This window comes from Schistocerca piceifrons, chromosome 7 (assembly GCF_021461385.2).
Source record: "Schistocerca piceifrons isolate TAMUIC-IGC-003096 chromosome 7, iqSchPice1.1, whole genome shotgun sequence".
Taxonomy (NCBI): domain Eukaryota; kingdom Metazoa; phylum Arthropoda; class Insecta; order Orthoptera; family Acrididae; genus Schistocerca; species Schistocerca piceifrons.
This window is the reverse complement of record NC_060144.1, coordinates 301,557,588-301,585,482: the sequence shown is the minus strand read 5'-3', so window position 1 is coordinate 301,585,482 and position 27,895 is coordinate 301,557,588. Positions and strand designations below refer to the sequence as shown.

Sequence of the window (27,895 nt, the reverse complement as noted above, 5' to 3'; positions counted from 1 at the left end):
TAATTCCCAACTACTACCTACAACCCTTTCTCAGAAAAGAAAGCTAAGTATGCACAGTGAAGCTACACACATGTTATTAGGTCTACAACTTTGCTTCTGCCATTTTGCAATAGATGGCAGTAGCGGCAAGTGGGGTTCAGATGGTTGGTCATAGGTGTAATACAATAAGCTTAGGCATCTGTAAACATAATGCCATAAAAATATTAATCGATTTGTGATTGAATCATAAGGCTATTCTCAATTAAGTACATCAACTTACGTACCCATTTCTTGCCATTTGTGGGAAGTTTTAATTTTCTGCTTTAACATGAAGAAATCTGCAGCTGTGGCTCTTAAAATGTTGGGTAAGACCAATGATGAGGAACTATTAGTGGAACAATGTGCAGAGAATGTTTTCAACATCTTGAAAACAGTGATTTTGATGTTGAAGACTGGCATGGCGGTGGAAGACAGAACGTTTTCGTAGCTACTGAAACAGACTAAGACCAATGTACACCGCTGGTGGTCATGGAAGGCACTGTAATGGCTGTACGATATGTGAATGACACCCTCCGACCAATAATGCAACCATATCGGCAGCATATTGGTGAGGCATTCTTCTTCATGGATGACAATTCGCACCCCCATTGTGCACAGTTTGTGAATGACTTCCTGTAGGATAACGACATCACTCAACTAGAGGGGTCAGCATGTTCTACAGACATGAACCCTATCGAACATGCCAGGGATAGACTGAAAAAGGCTGTTTATGGACAATGTGACCCACCAACCACTCTGAAGGATCTACGTCAAATCGCCATTCAGGAGTGGGACAATCTGGACCAACAGTGCCTTGATGAACTTGTGGATAGTATGCCATGACAAATACAGGCATGCAGTAATGCAAGAGGATGTGCTGCTGGGTATTAGAGGTACCGGTGTGCACAGAAATCTGGACCACCACCTCTGATGATCTCACTGTATGGTGGTACAGCATGCAATGTGTGGTTTTCATGAGCAATGAAAAGGGCAAAAATGATGTTTATGTTGATCTCTATTCCAATTTTCTGTACAGGTTCTGGAACTCGAGGAACCGAGGCGAAGCAAAACTTTTTTGATGTGTGTATATTGCTAGAAAATGCAGTTTCATCAAAAAAAGCTAACATTAAAAAATGCAAAATAAAAATATATCAGTACTTCAATACTTTGTTTCTGTTATTCATAAACAACTTTTGATCTTGTCAATAATAACAGGAAAATCTGCCTTTGATCATGCATGATGATGAACATCTTATTGGGTACAAAATAATAACAATAATTGCACAGATTTTTTTATGTTTATGAATATAAATGGTACTTGCATCAAAAATAATTGCTTTGATTACATAGAGAGCAAAAGATACGTGATCAGCTAAATTGGATATAAAATACACATTGGACTAATGCTGAACAATGCACTGTTCTATTTATGTGGAAAGCAAACAAACAAAAAGGGAGAAGTCGGTGGCTCCTATTTTCTCTCACACAAATTCATTTATGTTTCTCTCCCTACAAATGCTATCAATACTACTAGTACTCCTACCACTCAATAAGTCATTTATTGTACCTTACCAAAACTGCCAACCCTTAGTTTCTGTAGAGTGCAACTGTAGTAATCAGTGTTTTAGTCTTACGAAATGCAGTAATAGTAATGATCTTTTAAAAATAATTTAGTTTTATGACTAAAACATAGCAGAAAACTTTTGTTTTTACTACTCAGAAAATTACATTACATTTTATTCCTAAGGAGGTAATACTCCCAGGTTGGTAACTACCGGCCTTGTACTATTATGGTTGGCAGATTCAGTCTGTACCTCAAAAACAATACTGCATTTGATGTAGCTGTGGATACATTGAGTCCGTTTCTTGTCATTGTTGGATTGCAAGCACTGAGGTTATCAGTTGTGTCTTACAGTCTTATAGAGATGTACTTTCCACACAAATGCATATACTGTCTGCGTATTGCAAGCCAACCTTGGTTTTTACCACACATAAACTGCTCGAAATAACATTTTGTACTATCTGCATATCTAAATGTATATTCAGAGGGAGCAAAGAATGAAAGAATAAGCTTCATGAAACTAAACAGTTTTATTGTGAAACAAAAATAAAACCAAAATAACAGATGTCTTTTCAGAAGTGAACATCTGTGAAATAAAAAACTGCTGCTGGGAAACATTCAGTATTGTGTTGCTCCAGTCCATGCATTGTAACACGCTTGGATCCTCCTTAGTATGCTTCCTACTAACATGGCTCAGATGGTGCTTCTCAAGCATGTTGTACTCCTCCCTGAGGTCTTTCAGTGTCGAAGAAGATTCCTCCAATGATGCAGTGCAAGTTTCAGTTAGTCTGGCGTAAGCTCAATTGGGTGATAATATGTGGTGCAAATCTTGTTTACTCCCTCTCCCTCCCTCCCCCTCTCCCCCATGTGGTGGATTGCCACCAGATGCAAGACTCTTTTATGTAACGCCATTCAGGTGACTTGCTTGTCTTGATGATGAGGACAACACAACACCCAGTCCCTGAGCAGAAAAAATCTCCAATCTGGCTGTGAAGCAAACCTGGGCCCCTTCAGTTGGCATTCAGCCAGATTGACCCCAGCTAATGAGGTGGACATCTTGTTTACAGAACGTAATTGTCAAGCAAACTGTGCTTTGCACAAAGTTCAAGTTCATTGCGCAGAAAGAGGTGCAGGTGTAGTCGTCACGAAGAGCTAGGGAGAATCTGGTCATCACAGTAAACCGTGGCCAGTCTTTATATCTATATCCACAACTGTGTGAGTTCTGTGCAATTCACACTTATTTAAGTGTTTGACAGAGGGTTCGTTGAACCACCTTCACTCTACTTATTTACCGTTCAACTCTTGAACAGCAAGTGGGAAAAAATGAACACTTAAATCTTTCTGTGTGACCCCTGAACAACTGTTGTCATTGCAGCAGATGGATTGTAGCAGGTAGAAATGAAGCAAACAAACACAATAGTCTGCTACAGCATCACTTCACTAGCTTCCTTATATGGCTCCTAATCCTGCTGGTTCATTCCAAGTGAGCCTATATTCACAGATTAAAAATATGTGAAATACTGTCGTTGAAGGTACTGTCCTAAAAATCCAATAGCTGTGAAGGTCTTCCTTGCACTCTGTATACGAATAATCCCAGCCAATTTACCCACTCATTTTCAGTGACTTCAGTTCCCGGTCAAGGTTTATTTGCAATAACTATAAACAAAGCTTAAGGTCTGAGAGAGGGAAGGAGTTGCGGAGAGAGAGGCAGGGAGAGGAAATGGACATAGGAAGGGGGAGGAGGACATGGAGGTAGAGGTGTGAAAATTAAAACTGTCTAGAAAATATTTACTGTAAGACTGATGCAGGACTGACCCTTATTTATGAATACCACAGATGCTGGGAATGGCCACTGTCAATATCGATGCAGCACTGTGCTCGATTTAAGAAACTGTGAGCCATGCATAGCAGCTGTGCCTGTACCTCTTTCAGTACACCTGATCTTTCAAGTTGCTGCATAGATAAAAATCATAAAGCGAGAGATCATGCGATCATGGTGGCAGGAAACTGCACTGCCTCCACAGAGTGCCTTCTCCTCATCAGTCACATCATGCACATATGACCAAGTTGTCAGTGTGGTGTGTGCTGTTGCTTCATCTTGCAAAAGTATCCATACAATTTTTCACCTCTTGTGAGGTGATCCCCATATGGATTAAACAGTTTCTGGGCATATTGGTTAGCATTAACAGTTTGTTGAAAGAACTGTGTTATGTTGCAGATACCAGAAACTGCCATAGCTGCCAACCTTGAGAAGAGGCTGGCAGTAAATCACCTGGCAAATATGAGGGGGGGGGGGGCGACGAGGAGGCGATGAGCCTTGCTCCGGAAAATTTTAAAAACTAGAAGCCCGATTTAGGCTAGCATTTTGGTGTTTCACAGCATTATTATCTCTTTTTTTCACTTTCATTCTTACTGCAATAAACATGATAAATAAATACATGACTTCTGGTACTTGGAACATCTACATAAGCTTCCACCTTCTTTTTCCATGTTTGCTCCAGATATAATTTATACAAAGGGAGTTCAAAAAGTTTTGCACAGTCACCTCTAATTTTTTTTATTTTTTGCAGGAGGAGAATGAAGTTTTTTGTGAACATACTTGGAACATTTAGCTATAAGTTGGTATATAAAAGTATTTTCTTTTATTTACAGGTGAGCCATAATGGACCATGAAGTAGATGTCAGGTTGTGATAACAGTCAGTGACGGACTTCCTCTTCAAGACCAGCGATGAGTCTCCCACACCAATTCACAGGAAGTTCTCCCCTGTTTATGGGAAGGACACAGTGGATCACAGCAGTATCCAGAGGTGGTTGCAGAGGTTTAAAGACAATGATTTCTCTCTACTGGACAACCCACGATGCGATAGACCATCGATGGCAGTGAGTGATGTGAATAAGGAGACCATTGACCAAATCATCCAAAATGACAGATGTGTAATGACACAACAGCTTGTGTCAGCTCATCAGACTAGACTGTGACAATGCCAAACCCCATATAGCCCTTATGACGCAGGAGAAAATCAGGAAAATGGGTTGGAAAATTGTCCCTCATCCTTCCTACAGTCCGGACTTGACTCCATCTGATTTTTACCTCTCTGGCCGTCTGAAGGCCCACCTGCATGGTGAAACATTTGATAGTGAGAAAGACCTTATTTCCTGTGTCAAGCAATGGTGTAAAAGTCAGTCCCCAAAATTTTACCAAAGAGCATGTACATCATGGATAGAACTTTGGGCCAGATGTGTCACAGCTGATGGAGGCTATATTGAGCAGGCTCAATGTACAGCTAAATGTTTCAAGTATGTTCACAAAAAATTTCATTCTCCTCCTGCAAAAAATAAAAAAATTAGAGACGACTGTGCAAAACTTTTTGAATGCCCTTTGTACTGTTTAATTTCACATTATCATTTGTGTCAGGCTAGTCTTTACAGAAATTGTTAGCAGTTGGCCAAGGAACAATGAAAGCATAATTCCTTGCATTTTTGACAGAACAAAAAAAAAAAAAAATCCACTAATCCTTAGTGGCTAACACTACGTTACACAGTGTTCTCCATTCTAAAAAGATGAATAGAACCATCAAACACAGATAACGTCACAAAATTACAAAAATTTTATCAGTCTATAATAAGTTATTCCCAGCACAATTTTTAGAAAAACTGAAGGAGAAAGCCTTTGTAATAATTGCTACAGTATGTTGTGTATTATTAAGTGTGGATAAATAAGCGAACAATTCATCTTGTGATGACACATGGTTAGAAAAACCACAACAGCCATTAACCTAGTGACATCACTTGCTTCGCATGACGTACATCGCAAATGCTTGGCTACATCCAAGGCCAGGCAGGAAATCAGTATGTCAATGGGAAGGTACCCAACAAAGTGATTAACTTTGTTTATGTTATTGAGAGTGTGAGTCTATTTAAATGCACAGCTGTGAAGCATTATAGTGGTCTAGGGGTAACTTGCTCCCTGCTGAGGACAGTTGCTGCAACTCTTCCCAAGACCTGTGTTGTCATACGCCACAGGGCCTGATGTTCAAAAGTAGTTATATTCCTATCCTTTAAGCCAACGTGAGCAGAAAGAAAAATTTTCATCATCACTCAGCATAACCTATCTTTGTAAGTTGTGGTGATGAAAACATTCTTAGAAAGGTTGACTATGTTCGTAGGCAGGAAATAATTACAATATATAAAATATTTTAACAGTATGTAACCTGTGAAATACATACAGTACCTTTTCTGATTTTTTTAAATATATAATCGAAAAATGTTTGTTTATGCAGTTTTTAGTAACCTCCTGTAACTCCATAATTAAGTTGCTAAATATGTAACAATTATGGACAATGCATAATAGTTGGCAGTCAGGCATTTCATACCAAACACCAATCTTGAGATTATGCAATGGCTCTTCAGAGTACAGATTGGGATTTTCTGACAGATAATGGCACATGTCCTGTGAGTTCACATATCTTAACAGGCTTAACTGCACCTCATATGCAAAAATTAAAAGCTGGGGACCTGCCCTGACAGGCTTAAAAACACCTCATATGCAAAAATTAAAAACTGAGGATCCAAAAGTTCTGATCTCAAGGCATTCAAAAACCACCAGCAGAATACAGCATGCGAACATTCAGCTGAACACTTTTATAACATGCACAACAGTAAATTTGTAACGATACAGATGCAAGTCCTTTTCACTAGTGTTTCAATGTGACACTCTCTTAATCCTCATTTACACAGATAAACAGCATTGAAATTTCATTGGACTTTGTTCCACGGTTTCCTTCTGTTGAGCAATGTTTCATGGTGTTCAAACTCTTTTCAGATAGTTATGGTTTTTCTTTGCTACATAGTCTGACACCATTTTGCCAGTAAGTTTTGTATTGCAGACTTTAATGGACATTTTACGAGAACACTTTGTCTTATGCCATTGCGTAAGCAGTTTTGCACACATTTTTCACAGATGGCGAAAACCCTTGACAATGAAAATGCACTGTTTTATTGTGAGCGCCATTATGTGTTGGATTCAACTGGTTGCTAAACATGTCTGCTCCCCTCACCCACTCAAATATAATGACACAGCTAAGTACTCAGAACAGGAAATACAGGATATGCACATATGCATATATGTGACAGCAACCAACTGGTGCATTCAAATAATGGTTTCCAATATTTTCTGTGATTGACAGGTCTCTACTGCATTGAGAAGGGTCAATTCTGTATCAGTTTCACTAATATTTTCCAGGTGAATTTTATTTTTCCCAGTCTGTATGATTTCATGAAGAAATGAACAACAAAAGAATATTTTTCAACTTGGCCCTGGCCACTCTTTATGTGAGAAATGAAAATATAATGGCATAATACCTCTGTTGCATGGTGAAACAGAAACTTCCTAGCAAATGGTACAGAGCATAACTTCACCAGAAGAATGTGAAAGAAATGAGGATTATAAAATATGGAGCCTGAAGGGCTGTTACATTACATTAATCATTTTCCATGGATCCCTTGGAGAGGAGTCTTTTGGATGTGGAAAGAACCAAAGGATTTTTTTTTTAATTCATATACATGGATATTCTACAATTCTAATGCAGACAGAGTTATGAGCTACAGTCCTTGTGAAGACATTCATCGATGGAGTAGAAGGAGTTGGCTTAAAAACTGTAATGTTTGCTGATGATACAGGCAGACTAAATAGGGATTCAAACCCAGTCATACTGGACACAGATCAATTTATAGCTTAACAGGCTTATAACTGGTACTCAACGAACAGTTTACATCTTAATTTCACAAAGACAGGCAGTTTTGAACAAGCCGTTACCACAAATGGCAATTAGTGGTCATACACTACAAGAAACAATAAATGTAAAATTCCTTTGGGATTCAAGTGGATAACAAGCTAAAATGGAGTGAAAACAGAAATAAATTGACCAAGAAGCTCAGTTTCACGTATTTTACACTTACCAAATATTTACTGTCCAGTTTTTTTTCTTCTTAGTGGTACTTGCTGCTAATAATGAAAATAAGTCCCCAATTAGCGGTGCTTTACACAACCATAATGCAAGAAACAAAATTATCACAAAGTTTTGTTTTCTTTCCTAGGATCTGGAATGGCTCTATATCCTCCCATCAGACTTGAAACAAGAAACTAGTAATCTGCAGATTAAAATTAAAAATACACCTGTTTACCCACATTAAGAAAGTCCAGTATCTGATTGTCTAGATTCAACAACTGAAGATACCTGGTAGCTGCTTGCTAGAGGTATCTGTGCTTATTATAAACTGACTTCTGTTATCCAATGTAATAAGACAGATAGTTTTTAATTTTGTGTCAGTCCTACTAAATCCACTTTGTTGAAATTTAACCTGGTAAGTACAAACGGTTTACAGCATTTCATAGCAGCTAATTATTACTGAAATTCCTAACAGGAGTTCTTTATTAATGTATAAGGCCTTGCTCTACATCCCTGAACGCTGTCTTGTGATGGGATCTACAGAACATATTCTTAAGTGGCTTATCTATTAATCTATTCATAGCGATAAATGTTTTTCTTAAGTAAATAACAAAAGCCTGGAATGGGGTTGGTGAAGGAAGAGGGTTTCTTGTAATAAAATTTACAATGCTATTTGAAAATAGTATAATAATATATTATAAACACACTTCTGTATATACAAGTTTGTAAAAAGCACTCTGTTTTATTCTTAAATACAGTTCATTTAGTACATTTTTAGCCAGATACTGACAAGAGTTAGCAAAACTTTACATGGGCTGTGCTCTTCATCATAAGGAAGTGTGATCAGACACCCTGTAAAAGTTATATCTCAAGAGCATTGTGCAAGATATGTAACCTGGAGTGAAATTAACAAATTGCATTTCACCCTCATATATAGAAGAAAAAATGCATGCACCTGAGAAATTAATTTGCTCTTGACTGAGGAAATTCTCTTCCTGAGTTGGTCCATATCACTATTAATATGTACATTACGCCATGGTACCAAAAATACAAAAAGGTTATCAGTACAATTCGGTTCATAAAGTATGAAATGGTTGATGATGAATATGATGATACAAATGAACTTTATATTACTGTACTTTGAAAGTATTGTCTTCATAAACTGTTATGATCTCTGGTATTCACACTTCAGTTTTATAGTCAATATTTTAAGGCAACAATATCTGGCCAGAACTGCCAAAAACAATTTATTGATACAGTCATCATACTATGCATTAGGCAAAATAATTTTTAACACGGTCGTCACCAAATTAAATATTGCTGTATCATTTTTAAAGTCTGTATTGTATATTATATACTGATAGCACCAAACCAAAGTCACTGGTTAAAAGGACAAACAGTAGTCAGGATTTACAGAGTAACTAAGTGCTCACAGAGCATATTTATGTAAAGTTTTTCTTTAGTTACTTGTGGTATTGCCTCCAACACCACAGTAATTTCCACCATCAAACATAAAACTTTCTTGTACAAAAATGCTTTAAATTCTGATCTGAATGTAACAGGCCACATTCAAAATCCTTTTAAATAAATACACCAAAAACTAAGTACTCTAGAAGTCACTTCGGCCATAAAAATACACGATTTCTGTAACACCAGTCTAACAATACACTTTTAAATTAACCTGAAATATATTCTTTAATTGCTTCAATATCATTTACAGCAGTCCATGAAGTATAAGTGTCTTCTGATGTAATATATGTTACACAAGTCTGTTGCATATATATATATTTATATAAAGAAGATGTGTGTGCAAGAATTTAAAAAAAAGTCACTTGCTTTTAAAAAATATATTTGCTATGGCACTTTTGAGAAGGATGACAACAAGGCTGGTTTTGGCACATGGGGAGTTTCTAGTATTACATTGGAACCACCACACTGTGGTGGTCTCATCTGTCACACAGATGTCTGCATCACACCAGATGGGATTGACTTCTTTTGGTTATTCTTTTTGTGATCCAAACTTTCAAACTCAGAATCTTCAATCTCACACAAATGTGTAGAAATATCACTGTTGCTGGTGAATCCACCAAGCAATGATGCTCTTTCCCCAAGTACTGTTATCACTGATCCATCCTCGTCATCACCCTTACGGCGCTTGCTAGTAGGAAATCCATAAGGCACCACTTCCTCATCATCAGTGTCATCAGCATTATTACAACCATTAAGTGGTTCAGTCTCTGTTTCACTGTTGATGTTATAACGAGGTAGGTATGTGTTTGGATGGCATAAATAGGTGTTTGGTCTTTTAAATGAATATTCTTCTCTCGAATTATCCAAAATGTTATTAATATTCAAACTGGGGCTGTCAGGATACTGGCTTTCCTCAAATTCAGTGCCACATTCTGAGTCACCTATATACTCAGATTCCTGGTCCTCATTAAGTGTTTCAATGTCTCTCACTGGGTCCACTGGTCCATTCACTGCTGGGAAGAAATATACTTTGTAAAATGAGCAGATGGGCATATTGGAGTTACATACAATTATCTGATTTTTTACTGGAGACAAAACATTACCTGTTGGAAGAATTAAATTTCCTTGGTGGGTGTTAGATTCATTACTTTCATTGCTATGGAAACTAGAAGAATCAGGTACTTCACTTCCAGGAACCTCAGTTATATTAGGAAGTGGATTCTGACTGCGATGAACCCAGTCAGAGCAGTCCCAGTGGTAACCTGAAAAGAATTACAAAGTTAAAGGAACATGACGCCATTCAATATCAGCAAGAGATAAAATCCAAGCCACATCAGTTCAGAGCATAGTGCAGGTTGTGTCAGTGTGAGTGAAACAGTGCAAAGGGGACAATGGATCTCACAGTGGAGCAGCAGGCATTCATTGTGGAAAGTTACACGACGATAACTATTTCAAATAAGAGAATATAAGCTTTTGGAATGTGGTGCTACAGAAGAATGCTGAAGATCAGATGGATAGATCACGTAACTAATGAGGAGGTACTGAATAGAATTGGGTAGAAGGGGAATTTGTGGCACAACTTGACTAGAAGAAGGTATCGGTTGGTAGGACATGTTCTGAGGCATCAAGGGATCACCAATTTAGTATTGGAGGGCAGGGTGGAGGGTAAAAATCAGGGAGACCAAGAGATGAATACATTAAGCAGATTTAGAAGGATGCAGGTTGCAGTAGGTACTTCGAGATGAAGAAGCTCGCACAGGATAGAGTAGCATGGAGAGCTGCATCAAACCAGCCTCTGGACTGAAGACAACAACAACAACAACAACAACTACACACTTCACTTCACAATTAGTAGGATCACTGATAGACATAGCAACAAACAAAGCAGTACAACCATACAACCAACAAAGGCAGAGATGTGAAACATAATGGTGGTGTAGTGAGACACTGGCCAAGAATGGCTGACCAAGAACGGACAAAACGTGACACAATGTGCAAACACAATGTGCCACAGGTTCTTGTTTTAAAAATGACCCTCGTAATTTGAGCGAAAATTATAATTCATTGTGAGGAAAATGAACTACTTCCTTTCCCTTGAAAGTAACTGAAACAATGATAAAGAACAGCAGCAGAAAGACTCCTGTACCCGAACCAGACTATATTTTGTCTGCATATGAACTGAAATTGAAAATGTTCTTGTTTGGAAAAGAAGCCTCTTAAAATAACTAGCTTATAAATTTTGTTTTATTCCTTATAGATGACGGAGACTAAGTTACCTTTTAATTCTTTTTCAAATGTACTACTTTTTTCTATGCTTTTTTTATTCTGAGTGGTAGCTAGTTTCTTTTACCAGATGATCAACACGTTTCAAATATTTACTGGCATTTGCATGTTTCATGCTTAATTCGTAAATTATTGTCAATGACAACTCACTCCTGGGAGAGGGTACTCTTATGTTATGTAACATTGAATATTACAGAATGTACTTTTCTTAAATTAATAAGAAGGTCCCACTATTTTTTCTCAGAAAAAAAAAAGAGAGAGAAGGAGCAGGACTTGAACCAGCGAATGTAACCTGACATTTTTAGTCACTAGTCCCTTGCGAACATTAGCAATATGTGACTATGATTTTGTCTTAGACTTCCATGAAGATTTTGACCACTGATGTGTTTTTGCCTTACATTTGATTATAATAAATCGTATCAATAATGAAGTGTTTTCAAAAGATCCTTAATATTTGAAGTAGTGTGTATTCACAGGACACACGTCATAATTTAAAACCTACCAAATATAAGATTCAACCAAATGACAACATCCAATGTCTTCTCTCACTTCTCAGAAATCCAGTATTACCTCAAAAGTCAACAGACATCCTCAACGATTGAAACTGGACACGTATGCATCATAATGACTTTAGGGGAAGTGTCACTGAGGAGACATGTGGACACATGTTATCATGGACCAGAATCACTCCCTCAGTCAGCAGCTCAGGCAGTTGGCTGTTGAGAGACTTTTGTAGAATATGTTGTGTCCCATAGTACATGTTGCTGCTAATGGTTTTTCTGTGCTTGAGTAATTTGATCAGTATCAGACCTCAGACATCGAAAAAGTCTGCTGAGGGAACAGCTTTGAATTTTTTAGGGGTGATGATGATGCTTGCACAAAACCATGCTGAATGATGTTTCAACCAGTTTGCAGGTTGTTAAGATGTTTTACACCTTTTTACTTGAACACTCCTAATATACTCAATCAGCACAGCACCAGCCTTGACCAGAGACCTAACAAAAGTTTCTGGACCAATTACCTCTCATCACATGGTGCATCATCAGCTTCAGAGGACGGTGTTTATTCTTAGTGACCCGCCAGGTGCACTGCCTCACATAATAACAAATGTGATGCCTTGTGTAACAAGGAACATAGTGTCCTGTTCCTGTATGAGTTATGGCTTAGCTTTGAGAGTTACTCTCACTGTCTATTTATCCAGTGTACCATCAAGACACTTCCAGCTCACTCCATAATTAAATCCAATTTAATATGAATGGGACAATGTTGACCAAAGGACAGTAGCTCTAAAACTGTCCCACAGACCACCAGTGAAATGATGTTTTATGCTGGTATACCATTCTATCACACACTGCATTCCTTGTTCTGGCCATCTGCAAGTGTTAATGCCATTCCATAATTGTTTTCCAGCATATAGCTTTCATTGTTCTAAGAAAGGAAAAAGTGGTACCACCTGTAAAAGACAGTTTACTACTGTTTGAGCAATTCCGTTCTTGCCAGTGATGCAGTACCACCAGCTGTGGTGGTCTGATTTGTAGTAATGCATGGTAAATATTTTCATTTTGTTCACCAGAATTTGCACTTTAGAGTATTGTTTATGGTACTTCACATCTCTCACTGACTGTACTTGCTTAAGTAAAACTTGAATAACTGATGATCAGCAATTGAAAGTCACATTGTTTTTTCCAATTCATTTCTACATGCTCACTTTATGATTCAGATTATGTCAGTTCATTCTGCCAGTTTCAATTCAGTCTATAAAATTTGCAACCTAATCTGAATTTAAGAAATCAGTGTTACTGATAATTTGTCATGTGAGAGGTAACATAGCGAAAATTACCATTCTCAGCAACGATTGATAAAGAAAAATTGTCATCTAGGAAGAAAATAATTTTTTGTTATTGCATTGCTCTCCACCAATTATCTATTATTCTTCAATGCATCACATTTCAAAATGCAACCCAGTAACTGTACTCTTAGAGTCCAGTTATCATTCAGTAATGCTAATCATTTGCGTATTCAGTTGTACCTTATCTGTGGGTGTTGGGGTCTTCAGTATCAGTAAAGCCCTCTCTCCAGTATATCCTATGTCAGCTTCTTCAAACTCATAAATGTTTCCACCTACCTTCAATTCATCATACTTACTGTATTCATCCTCTGGTTTCCATCAACAATTTTTATCCTCCACACTTACCTCCATCACCAAAGTGATGATTCCTTGATGTCGCAGCAATGTTTTTTTTGGTACCACATTCCTAAAGCCACTAGTCATGTCGCAGCAATGTTTTTTTTTGCAACGAATATGTGGTTTAGTCAAGCTGTACCACAAATTTATTTTTTCCCCAATTCAGTTATATCCTTGTTAATTATTCAACCCACTCTCCTATTCTTTGGCATTCTTCTATAGTACCACATTTCTAAAGCCACTAGCCATGTCCTGTCTGAACTGCCTACTGCCCATGTTTCATTTTCATACATGGCTACACTTTAGACAAGTTCCTTCAGAAATGACTTATAATACTTAAATGTACATCAGATGTTACCAGAGTCCTCCTTTTTCAGGTATGTTTTCCTTTTATAGCCAGTCTGCATTTTATATCCTCTTCTACTTCTGCCATTATTAGTTATTTTGCTGCCCAAATAGCAAATGTCATCTACTACTTTTAGTGTCTCATTTCCTAATTTTCAATTGCTTTTCTAAGTCCTTCACCATCTCTGGTGGAATTACAATGTTGTCAACAAACCTTATTTTAGTCACAAGTATCCTTTTTGGTGTTGCAATGGGCAAATACCTGGACAAGAACTACAGTTACGAATATTGAAGTATATACACAAGCATTAACAAAGCAGAAAGGAGGATAGGTCATCCCAATTATAGAGGCAGAAAGAGCAGCTTCAAAATTTAATTACAAGCAAAAGAAGACTTACAAGATTTGCTTTTTACTAGTGGTAGATGACTGATCAACACCAAGTAATGTTGAGAAAAATATTAACTTTTAGAGCCAACTATTACTTCATCCAACAAAGTGATGATCTGAGACTATTAGAGCATTAGAAGGGAAGTGACCAAAACCTCCAGTAGCAAAGAGTCTGAGAGAAATTGATAAATGCCCAAGAGCAATTTATTTTGTTCTGTCAGATTGTGCTTTGGTACAGGGGAAAAGTGGCGAAAGTAGCACACAACAACACAGAGAATATAGTCAGCTTGACCATTTTTTTCCACTAATATTAGACTTCACTAGTTCCACAAATTTGTCTGAATGACACACTCTGGCTGCAAAAGGTGGTAATGCTTTTAAAGAGAATATCCAAAAGAAAATACAAGGAGAAAACAGATTTCATAAGAAAGCTTTAATATTGACTACAAACCTCCCATGATGCGGGGGTCCTCATCTATGGAACTTATGGATGAAGCTCCGGTCTGTGACCCCCTACCTGGCCTCCCGGTGGGCATAAGACCTCGTGGAAAATCTGTACCCAGTGAACGTTTCAGGTCTGCAGCAGAAAAAAGAGAGAGGAGGGGAAAATAATGCAGACATCTGATCTGAGCACATGTAAACAGTCGCAGCATTCATCAACAAATAGATTAACATGCACAATTATGTGGTAGCAATTAACTGATGTTGCTGAATACTACTAAGATTTTGTCTTGGAAATCAGGGTGAACACTACTTAATTCACTTTCTGTTTACTAATAGTTAAATTAATAAATAATGTTAAGCAAGAAATGCCATATTCAAAACTGTAACAAAAGTACAAACATAATGCTAGGATGCTTTTCGTTATTGAACGTAGGCATAAATCTACTAAACAAAAAAATAACATACACAAAGAAATAAGTACTAACAAGCCATGGATTAAATGATACCACAGGAATAAGGAACACAACTTACCATTCTTAATTTTATTGGAGTCAGTATAAGAACTCATCTGGTCTGTCATCTCAGCCCAAGAGGGTTTATGGAGGCTCTCTGCGTCGAGCGTGGTGACAGTGTGGTTGGGGATGGAAGGGACGGGAGTACTCCTATTTAAGTTGCGTAAGTAGTCAGGAGGCACATTTTCCAATTCGTCCCCAGCTGACCCATAACTACGCAATGTGTCAAGGTTATTCAGAACAGCAGTGTGGTTGTAAGATGTAGGATCATTGTTGGAGCTTGGAGTGTAGGAAGCAGGCCTAGGAGGGCACTGAGGGGGGACCTGCAAACAAAACATACCGTACCACTCAGACAACAAAAAATAAGAGATCTTGTGCTGCATGCTGTTTAATCTTTATCATGCAATTTGCTGATTACAACACAAAACTGCAGCATGCAAAGAGAATTTAACATTAAAAATATTAAAATTAAAGTTTAAAGAGAAGAGTGTCTATTGAAAATTGTATGTCACTTTACATGCCAATCTGCAGCAGCAGTTTCTTATATATGCAATACTGTTCCTAATGCTTTCACAGTCATGCATTTTATTTTAGGAAATGTGAAAAATTAAATTATTACCTGACTGACTTCGAGGTTGCTGAGTTTTGATCCTCTTTTGAAGTCGTTATCATTAGGTCGGGCAGAATTTAACACGATGTCTTTTCTTGTCTCATTATTTATATTGTTTGCTCTTTCTCGAGATCGTTTTACACGAAATCTCCTGTACATAATGAAGCAGATTACCAGAAGAATGAGGATTGCAACAGCTACTATGATTCCAACAAGTTCTTCACCCGTAATGTTATAGATACTGGATGATATGGATGAACCATACACTGGGTTGGCACAGTGTATACCAGTGACATTTGGAGGACACACACACCTGTAGGTTCCAGGTTCATTGTAACATGTACCACCATTAAGACAAGGTCCACGTATGGCTGTTTCACATTCATCTATGTCTAGTTTGCAAAAGTCGCCAGTAAAACCAAGGCACTTGCATATGGGTCCAGAGTTTCCTTCTTCACAAACACCACCATTGAGACAGGGGTTAGGGCTGCAATAATGCCCATATTCACAGCGTTTCCCACTAAGTCTTGGAGGACACTCACACAGGTAATCATTGCCTGCTGGTGCTGCACGACATCTACCACCATACAAACACGGTGAAGAGGCACATGGATCTGTGTCAATTTCACACGAATGACCTGCAAATCTCTTTTCGTAACAAAGGCACTCATAGTTATCACCACCGAGATCCTTGCACGTACCTCCATTCATACAAGGTTGTGAGCCACAAACACCAGGAGGTGCAAGCACTTTCAGAGCATCACAACTAAAGTCCACATTAGCAAATCTTTTAAGGATAGCCACACTGCTTGCACCACTCATATGTAAAGGTACTGATACATGGGAAATGCGAACATCATCCATGCATCCAATGAATCCTCTCTGGACATCATCATAACCAAGTATCGTAGGATGATGGCGAACTTCTGCACCAAGATACAGGTCATCTGATTGCAAGTTGAGAATATCATTCGCTCCAGGTGCTGAACCATGCGCTATATGCTTTCCATCCACAATGACCTGTGCACTATTCTTCTCCCGTTCTAATTTCACTTCGTGCCATAAACCATCACTCACATACACACTGCTGACTCTCACTAGCCCTTCTCCACTACCAAGATCAAATCGGTACTGTACAACTCCATTCACAACCTGAAAAGAAAAGGAATTTTTATGAATCATTTCTGACAGAAACATGGCTGCATGTCATTTACAGAGAGCTAAATTTCTGATAAATTTATAGCGCCGGTAATACCATAGAAAGCATAATAATAATAATAATGATAATAATTGCACCACTCATTGTACTTCGGGTACCATAAGATAAACAAAGAAAATTATAAATTCTTTATTCTTTAGGGTAATGGGATGAATAAGTTTGCTTGTATTGTAAAATAAGGTGACTGATATGTACATTAAGATAGATGATAGCCCCTTGCAATTGTTTAGTTCAATGCTGCCATGGTGTTAAGCACAATGCATTACATTGACATAAGTGATATAATCTGATAACAATAGCAACAGGACCCTTTCACAATAGATGGGTCACAAAAAAGGTAATAGGAAGCAGACTGTAAGAGAGAAACTGGAGAAAGTCAAACAGAAGGTCAGATTGAAAAGCTGTGGTACCCTACTCTTCCTTCAGATCTTTGATGCCAGCAAAACAAAGGTTTCTATCATCTAAGATCATCAACTTGTTTCTGCTTCATGTATATTTATCTACAACCTTTTACTTGACCTTTTTCTATTGGAACACTGCTGTTTGCATTCTTTGTTTTTGTTTTAAATTTTATGTTCAAAGTGTACTTTACTGGTCAAAAGCTTTCTTGGTGAAATTATTGATCAATTTCTGCACTTTTTCTCTGATAAGATCATGTAATAGTGCCACATGCAAGGCTGCTTTTCATTTTTTCCATTGGGATTTCTTGAAAGTATGTAAATGAGGTCATTGAATTTTATTCGCCAAACCTTTCATCTTAATCCTCACCCTCTGCATGTATTTTCAGATTATTTAAATAATTACAACCATTTCTTTGTCAGGTTCATTATTGTCTTCTTTTGCATTACTCTTCTCTTCATTTGTACTGAACTTTACTGGAGTGCAATCAGGTAATTGCTGTTGTCAGTCAGACACTCCACTGCTAGAAGTAAGCTCCTCTTCTGTGCATCCTCAGAAAACAAACGGTTGCTTCATCAGGAAAGAGGGAAGGAGAGGGAAAGACGAAAGGATGTGGGTTTTAAGGGAGAGGGTAAGGAGTCATTCCAATCCCGGGAGCGGAAAGACTTACCTTAGGGGGAAAAAAGGACAGGTATACACTCGTACACACACACATATCCATCCGCACATACACATACACAGACACACCCTTTTCCTACTACCGAATTCCAGTCACCCATGACTATTAAATTTTTGTCTCCCTTCACTATCTGAACAATTTCTTTTATTTCATCATACATTTCTTCAATTTCTTCGTCATCGGCAGAGCTAGTTGGCATATAAACTTGTACTACTGTAGTAGGCGTGGGTTTTATGTCTATCTTGGCCACAATAATGCATTCACTATGCTGTTTGTAGTTGCTTACCCGCGCTCCTATTTTTTTATTCATTATTAAACCTACTCCTGCATTACCCCTATTTGATTTTGTATGTATAACCCTGTATTCACCTGACCAAAAGTCTTGTTCCTCCTGCCACCGAACTTCACTAATTCCCACTATATCTAACTTTAACCTATCCATTTCCCTTTTTAAATTTTCTAACCTACCTGTCCGATTAAGGGTTTGAATTATATAGTTATATATTGTCATTTTGTCATCTGGAGATAGCGCTTGGAGCTGTGAACACTAGAAAATGGAGTGCCAAGTGGAGAAATTGGAACATTTCTGATATGTTCTTCTGTTTGAGTTCAGTACAGGGCTGACAGCAGTGGAGGTATCCAGAAACATTTGTGCCATGTCTGGGGATAATGTCATTCAACATGGCACAGCAAGAAAACGGTTTTCTTGATTTAAGGATGAGCATTTTGACATTAGTAACTCTCCTTGTTAGGGAGACCTTCGGAGTTTGATGAAGATCATAAAAAAGCATTAATCTGAGTAATCCATGTCAGTGTAATTGAAAACTGGCAAATGAGATGAACTACAATCATTCCACATTGTGTAATATTTGCACTCAACGGGGAAAAAATTGGGCATATGGGTACCTCATACTTTAACAGCAGGTGGCCACAAGTGCATCTCTGGTTGTTTGTCAACAACTGGTTCATCAACAACACTGACCATTCCCAACCTGCATTATTACTGGTGATGAGAAATGATGTCTTTATGCTAACATAAGGGTAAGAAAGGAATTGTTGATCCCAAACAAAGCAGCAACTCCCCATACACAAAGACCTGCATGCATACACAAAATACAATGTTATGCATCTCGTGGAACAGTGATGGTGTGGTGTACTACAAATTGCTTCACCAAGGTGTAACCATCACTGCAGACTTTGATTGTCAACAACTGAGACATTTTACAGAAGCAATCGAAGAACAGAGACTGGGATGGCTGAATGCGGTGATGTTACTCCATGGTAACGCCCCCTGAATTGTGTCAGACTGACAAAAAACACTATACAGGAGTTGGGTTGGGCAGTCATTCTGCACCCACCTTATTCACCTGGTCTTGTGCCCTCAGATTTTTACCGTTTTCACTGTCTATAAAACAGCCTTCCTGGATGAGAATGTGCTCCAAATATGGCTGAACAAGTTCTTTTCCTCAAAACCACGTGATTTCTACAGTCGCGGAGTTGAAAAGTTAGCCCAGTATTGGCAGACTGTTGAAAATGGTGAAGCAGAACATATTATTAATGACTTAAGTCTCTGTTATGGGTGTCTGGTGTGTTTAATAAACTTATGGGAAAACACTACGAACTTATGCACCAACCCAATATACAACAAGGGGGGTGGGTATCGCAACACGTTGAAAGAATTGCTCAACATGAATGAAAGTTGATAGGCATGTTTCTACATCTATAAGATGACGTCTATTCAAATTTTACACCAGTTGCCTAAGTGTGGCAGTAGTAGCGTCACTATGAGGATGCAAATCAGGTTTGGTTTAAATACACACTGTAATGGTCATGAGCGTTACTTACCTTTGAGACTGGACGTGGTGAGCTGATGTTAGTCAAGAATGGCTTTAAGGCAACAAAGACAGCATTACCAACATCCCACAAAGTTTGAACAAGTTGTGTAATACGGCTATGAGAAGCTGAGTAATGCTCCTTCTGGGGTATTGCCGAAAGACTTGGCAGGAATGTAGCCATTGTACATGATTACTGGCAGCATTGGCCATGAGAATGTAACATCACAGAAGATATTGTTTTAGATGGTCACACAGCACTGAAAAAGGCATGGAACACCATCCCACAAACTGACATCTGGCATCTGGACAACACAATGCATGTGTGGCGTCGATAGGTGATATCGACCATAGACAACATTAATCTTTGGGACTCAGGTCACTCATCTGAGCTGCCATGTTAATTCAGTCTGTTCTTATACCTTGTACTGTGTGCACATGTATAATAATTGTCAAAATATATGTATGTGCAGATATTAGTGGGGACAGTTTATTCCGTATCCCACTATTCGTATCCTTTTCCCATATTGGTGACCCTGAAGTTTCTACGTTTGCCGCGTCGGGTGTTGTAAATCAAGAGGTTATGTGCACGCCACCATGGCCACCTCACCCAATGCTTTGTTCGAAGATTTGGAAGCCCAACTGCGACCGCTGGGCCCCTTCAATCCTTCGCCAATGGCTGGCTCTCCATTACACAGTGATTCACGATCTCCAACCACATTAACCTCAAACTTTGTTGTTCTACAATGGTTGAGTGCTACACCCTTAACTCAAACAATGGACTCGGGTTACGTGTTGCCGGAATGTGCTCGCCAATATGTGAAGTGTGAAGTGGATCATATTCAGAACTGTATACCTACTGATTGACTGTATAATGTTCAAAGTGATCCTCATTCACACACGTACTTTGACTCTCAAAGGGCAGCAACAACAGTTATTGTCGTGCCGTGTGCAATGCCGCCATTTGTGCAAAACGCACCCAGCCACTATCAATTGCGACCTGTTCTGGTTTTGCCTCATTTGTAGACTAATGATGGAAATTTTCATGCACAGAATTCTCCTTGCTCACCCCCAGACCTGCTGCTCAACTTTTCGACCACGTCGGTTTGAGTTCATCTTTCGGCGTTTCGCCTTCCAGCGGCATCTTACCACACCACAGTGATCTTCTACAAGTTCTACTGGTAATTTATAGTATGACCCCACGGGGCGTGTTTTCAACGTGCACGGAGAACTCACACTTTTGTCACACAAGTTACCAACCCCCCCCCCCCCCCCCCCCCTGCCCCCACTCGCAGGGGGCCCTGGTTCCTACCTCTCAGCCGCTCGCCTCTCCCACAGCTCTGCCTGTGTCTGCCGTGCCAGCCTTCCGCATTATTTCTGAGGTGGGCAAATTCAAATCAGTACCTGTAACCTACGGTCCGGTTTACGGGACCCCTACATGTATCACGCAACTGCTCGTTCCCATGGTACCAACCATGCCAGATGCGTCATGTTTTTGCGACACATCAAGGACAATGCAACCCGTCGTTGCTACGGACATTCTTGCCAGTAACACACCCACACCTACTGTACTGGCCTGCTGCACGGCCTCTCCTGCCATGGACCAGCCTGTTTTCCAAGGCACACTGAAGCCGCCTTCATCCCCTCCCCCAGGTTGTCTGACGAAGCTCCCACCTTTATACGAAGACAACCCTGTATCATGGTTTCTACTTGTTAAGCATCTTTTTGAGTTGCATCACATGTTCGATGACAACTCTAAATTCCTATGTCTCATGACACACCTCCGTGAACACTCGGACTTAATTTGCAATCTATTCCTCTCGCCACCACCTCCACCGAAGTACGAGTTCATGAAGGAAACGTTCAGAGAATGACTCGCCTGCTCACCACAAGTATTAATCATCAAGATCTTGTACAAGTAACACCTGGGGGACCAAACTCCATCACAACTTTGGCGCTGCCTTCGGTTACTTGTGAGTGAGCATACCATGCCGGACATCACTCTGTGGGCAGTGTAGTGTGCCAAACTGCCTACCGACCTACAGATCCACCTGCTACCGCAATCCTTCAAGTCAATCGGCTCTCATCTCGATTAACATCCGAGCTTGCCACACCTATGCCCAACCATCTGCCATTCAACCCGCCTGCTCTCAGGCTGCCACAACGTCCGTCCTCGCTGGCTCAACGACTTCGAGGTAGGCTTGTCTCCTGTCGCTCCGCCTCTGCACCCTGCCCCAGTCAGGGTGGAGGTCCTGGTCATGCATCTACCAGCTCGTACGACCACCAACAGCGTCGCCACCCACATGGTCTTCCCTCAAGACTCATATGCGGTACTCCGTACTGCGGGGGAGGAGGGGGGGGGGGGGGGGAGCTGTGTGGTGTCTATAGGTCATATCGACCATAGACAACATCAATCTTTGGGACTCAGATCACTCATCCGAGTTGCCATGTAATTCTGTCTGTTCTTATACCTTGTACTGTGTGGATGTGTATGATAATTGTCAAAATATATGGATGTGCAGATATTAGTGGGGACAGTTTATTCTGTATACTGCTATTTGCATACTGTTCTCCTAAAAGCTATCACATGAACCCCTCAAATACTCTAGACCCGTCTTTCTAATGTGCCAGAATTTCACATTGGCAAAGCTTATCTTACACTTCCATTAATCTGTGGACTTGCAATGTTGATCACTTAAAAATATTATATAGACAAATGTACGCCTGAAATTTCATTACTCTACATTAATTAGTTTTCGGTGTTGTGATTTTTTCCTGTCATTGTTCAGATACTGGTTTTTTTCCTACTTATTTCCACTGATAAACTTTTTGGACTTTTTGAAAGCTAGATATTCATCATATGTATCTTGATCTATCTGTTTTCCATATAGTTCTAACCAGTTATTATATGCTACTTCCATCACATGTGGTGTTAATATTATTGTTTTACTTTTGTTTATTACCTTTATTCTCACAATTTAGAACAAAAAATTTGTAAATAATGAACACAAATCTGAAGCTCATCCAGTATTCCTTTATATTCCCAATGTTTAGACTTCTTGAATATTTTATAGGTGATATGCTGCAAAATAGCAGTTCTTTCCCTGATCTCAATTTGTTTTCAATTTTTCAAATTTACTTTGCAGTAAATGACAGCACAGTTAATTTACTTTTGATTTTTATGTTAAGAGAATATTCTTACCTCCAGTATATTATAGTCTATTTTTCCTGCTGCATACATAAGATTTCCAGTTGGTTGAACCGTTCTAATTCTTAAAGAGAGGCTGAGTTGATCTTCTAAGGTTTTCTTTATCAGATTTTTTCCAATTTTGTACTGTGCATAGCTCTTGCCTCCAAAGGACACAGGATTCCGAGGAATGTAGCAAGATTCATCATGACATTTAGATATATCAATCTCACAAGTTGTTCCAGCAAAACCTTCTGGACACTGACATGAATAACCTTGAAGAGAAGCATCAGGAATACAAACTTTAAACATTGGGCATGGATCTCTGGCACATTCATTTATCATAGTTTCACAACGGTCTCCTGTAAATGACAAAACACATAAGCAAAATTAGTATAGTTGTATCCAATAATTTTACTTTACTTTCTTCTACCTATAAATATAAATAAAATATTTTCCATTTTCAAAATTTTAGTAAAGCATTTAGTTTCTTTAAAAAACTGCAAATATGCATCACATGGTCTGTGTTATGTAAAAAAAGTGTTGTTGGGTCTTCAGTTACCATTACAGCAGCAAATATCTCAAGTGTATTCCACTTACAAAATGTTACGGTAATGTGTTGAAAAGCATTAACTGGGGGAGGGGTCTCTTGATTTTTTAAAAATGTTTTTTAAGAGAGAGAGAGAGAGAGAGATTGCAATTCTACATCAAGTTAAACAATGATACATACTGGAGGCACTGAATAGTGAGAAAGCATATAAACAAAACTAGAACTTTTGTGGCTTAGCTTATGAACTTAAAGATCTTTTATCTGTGTTTATTTCCTAAATATATGTTTTCAGTGTTCATCTCTAGAGTCTGCTCCCCAGTGTTCAAATTCTTATCTTCTCTAACTGTTGACACTACATTCTATTTCAAATCTAATAATACATTCATTTTCCTTTTACCTATGTCAATTCAGAAAACAATCTTTAACTAGTCTGAAACACAATGCATTTCCTGTTCTTGAAATGCTGCCTCCCCTCACCCAAATTGCCATACCCCATTGTTGTACCTTCTTCCATAAGGACCTCCTAGCTCTCATATTTCATCAATACCTGCCCCTCACCAATCTAGCCCAGCACAAACAGATTAGCATGGTGTGAGCAGACCTGAATCACCTCTGCTCCCTCTGAGAGTTAGTCAAGTTAAAGTATCTCAAATTCCTATACCCAGATTCCCACAGTGAAACCAACGCTTTCAAAAAAAATGGAGCAGCATTCTCCTAAAAGCTATCACATGAACCCCTCAAATACTCTAGACCCGTCTTTCTAATGTATTTCACCTGACAGACACCATGAAACTCCTTTCGAATGACCATTGTTAATTAAATCTCTAAAATACTTAACCTGCAGACTTTCACACCTATACTAATCACCAGTGTCTCACACAAATTCAACCACAACAGGCTATTTAAAAAAAAAAAAAAAAAAAATCATATTACTAACCAATAACAACCTATTTTTAAACCTGTTTTACTTAAATAATCCTCTTAGTCGTTGAAGTTGGCACCAGAGCCCAATAGAACAATCTCATCAGCAAAATGAAGGCGAATCAGATATGATCCATTAGCCCATAGTCCTCTATTTTCCCAGTTTAGTGGTTTGTAAACCTTCTCTAGAGCTGCTAGTAATTATTTTTGTGATACAGAAATTTCTTTCCTGATGTCTCCTATCATTTAACAATTTACCACTATCTGATGAAGTATAACGGAAGCTGCAGAATTGACATATACATTTCCAATCACACTAACTTAGGTTGAATCAGTGCCTTGTTTCTCAATGACTGTAAGTACAGTTTTTATTGAAATTTGGCAAAAGCTTTCAAAAAATCCCTGAATTACAGATAAAGCTGCAACTCGTATCCACTGCTCCATACCATGATTCCATTTCCTGGCATTCAAGTGGTCATTGCTGTCCCAAATAATCACCTCATGTAATCTTTAAAAATTCCACACTTTCAAATTTACCTCACCTGTCATCTCTGGCTTGATGGTTGATAGCTAGGGACAGGAAAATGTTGAGAAAATGTTAACGTGAAAAATAATACAAAATTATTGGTTGTTAATGAAATAATGTGAAATCAGTGACTTTATGACATATTGCAAAATTAGTAATTTTGCAGTGTATAAAAATGTTACAAAAATAAGGACGGCAATTTACTAATTTGTAACTACTAATTACTGAATGCCCAAACTGCAGTTTGACTTTTAATCTCCTCAAGGCTGGGGGTTTGTGTATGATCTTAAAATAACAGTTCATCACCCGGTGGCTAAACATGCCTTGGTGCACAGCCAGCACATCTTGGCACAGTGTTACACCGTCCGGGTTATCTGGATACTTCCCACCAACACCAACCTATCCGAACTCCGGAGATGGGAACTTGCCCTTCAGTATATCCTCTCTTCTCGTCATCCGCCAGGCCTCAATCTCCGCTAATTTCAAGTTGCCGCCACTCATACCTCACCTGTCTTTCAACAACTTCTTTGCCTCTACAATTCTGCCTCGACTGACATCTCTGCCCAAACTCTTTGTCTTTAAATATGTCTGCTTGTGTCTGTATGTGTGGATGGATATGTGCGTGTGTGCTAGTGTATACCTGTCCTTTTTTCCCCCTAAGGTAAGTCTTTCCGCTCCCGGGATTGGAATGACTCCTTACCCCCTCCCTTAAAACCCACTTCCTTTCGTCTTCCCCTCTCCTTCCCTCTTTCCTGATGAGGCAACAGTTTGTTGCGAAAGCTTGAATTTTGTGTGTATGTTTGTGTTTGTTTGTGTATCTATCGACCTGCCAGCGCTTTTGTTCGGTAAGTCACCTCATCTTTGTTTTTATATATAATTTTTCCCACGTGGAATGTTTCCTTCCATTATATTGAAACCTTGATCTGATGATACATGTAGCACTGAAACAAGCAAAAACACCACCAAATTTGGCAAAAAAACACCACAAAATTCAGCAAAAAATATAACCAAAATTGTCAAAAAAGCACCATTGAATATGGCAGAAAAACTCCAAATTTGGTAAAAAAACAACACCAAATTTGTTAAAAAACATATAAAATTTGTCAAAAACTGAATTTGGAGGGAAAATGAATTTGGCAAAAACAACATCAAATTTTGTAAAAAGAACATGTTTGGCAAGAAAAATACCAAATTTGGTAGAAAAACCCCATAGAATTTGGCACTGCACTAAACTTAACAAAAACAACAAGGTATTTGGCAAGAAATATGCACATACAGAATTTGGCAAAAGAAACACCAAATTTGATAGAAAAATAACATTAAATTTGCCAAAAAGCAACAAATTTGGCAAAAAATAGCACTGAAATTGGCAAAAAAGTAACACTAAATTCGACAAAAAATAACACCAACTTTGGTCATGAAACAAAATGATATTTTCCTTTCCCTACTGATAGCTAATGATGGCCACTGACAGTCTCACAAGTAAATAATGACATTACACCTTATCTGCAGCAAAAGGCAACCCCTTTTTCTTGATGAACCACATTAGATACCTCACAGAAGAGCTCAACATTATGCCTCATACTTTCTTCTTCCCATACATACAGGCCTTTGTGCAAAAATGCCATTCCGGAGGTTTTCTTTAACCCTTAACTGCTATTGTGGGGTCCTGGAGAACCCCAGGCAATATGAATATGATACATTGTATGCAAACGGATCAACGGATGGTGCCTGTGTTCTTGGTAGTCCACAGTGAAGTGAAGCTGTTTAACGCTGAGTATTGGTTGATAGCAGTGCGAAATAAAGAGAAAGAGGTCTCAGAATACTCCACCGGAGTATTAACATAAGTTGTTTTTCATTATCTCAATGAGTGTTTTAAGTGACTGAAGTCTTAGAGTACTTCGAAAATAGCAAAATTTCAATGATAACATCAATTTTTAAGGTTATGTGAGTACGTATGCATTATTTTTCAGAAGGTCATCATTGAAACCATTAACAGATGATGAGTTGGAAAGAATAGTGAATGATCCTGTATTTTTGCAATCTGATGAGGAAAATAAAAATGAGCGTTTGGCATCATTGGCTAGAACGCCCCTTGCGGGGCAGGTCCGGCTGCCTTGGTGCAGGTCTTATTACATTCGATGCCATGTTGGGCAACCTGTGTGCCAGATGGGCATGAAATGATGATGAAGACAGCACAACACCCAGTCCCTGAGCGGAGAAAATCCCTGACCCAGCCGGGAATCAAACCTGGGCCCGTCGGATGGCAATCTGTCATGCTGACCACTCAGCTATCAGGGCGGACAATCTGATGAGGAGAGCATAGCAGATGAGGATGAATTTATACTAAGTAATCATGCTTCCACCTCTGAAGTTACATCAGAAAGTAGTTGTGAAGAATCAGATGAAATGGCGTGTATTAGGCCCGCTAACAAATATTTTTTTGGAAAAAAGCAGTGCTACAAAGGGTCAAAAGAAGCTCCTCCTACAACTCCTATATGTGCTCACAATATAGTTAGTCACCTTCCATGTGCTAGACATGAAGCAAAAACACTTGATTCAACTGGCATATTATCTGCTTGGGAATTGTTCATTACTGAAGATTTATTACAACTGATACTCACCAATACAAACATCAAGATATATGACATGTCAAACAAATACATTCATAAAGCTGCTAGATATAATACAGCTGAGAGCATTTCTAGGTCTGCTTTATTTATCTTGAGTAATGAAATCTAATCACGAAAATGTTGGTGGACATTTTGCTAATGAACTGGTCGTGAAGTGTTTCAAGCCACTATGAGCGTTCATAGA

General features: G+C 38.7%; 1 protein-coding gene across 1 annotated transcript in view; it reads right to left on the bottom strand.

Moving 5' to 3' along the window:
* Positions 1-8,198: 8,198 nt before the first annotated feature.
* Positions 8,199-27,895, bottom strand: part of LOC124805643 (fat-like cadherin-related tumor suppressor homolog) — a gene marked incomplete at its 5' end in the record, with an annotated part of 863,745 nt that continues 844,048 nt past the window's right edge. Inside the window, 6 exons of the mRNA XM_047266209.1 lie at positions 8,199-10,011; positions 10,102-10,260; positions 14,651-14,776; positions 15,175-15,478; positions 15,775-16,917; positions 23,097-23,443. Of these exons, the coding sequence (XP_047122165.1) occupies positions 9,482-10,011; positions 10,102-10,260; positions 14,651-14,776; positions 15,175-15,478; positions 15,775-16,917; positions 23,097-23,443 (2,609 nt within the window). The remainder of the gene's footprint in view (positions 10,012-10,101; positions 10,261-14,650; positions 14,777-15,174; positions 15,479-15,774; positions 16,918-23,096; positions 23,444-27,895) is intronic.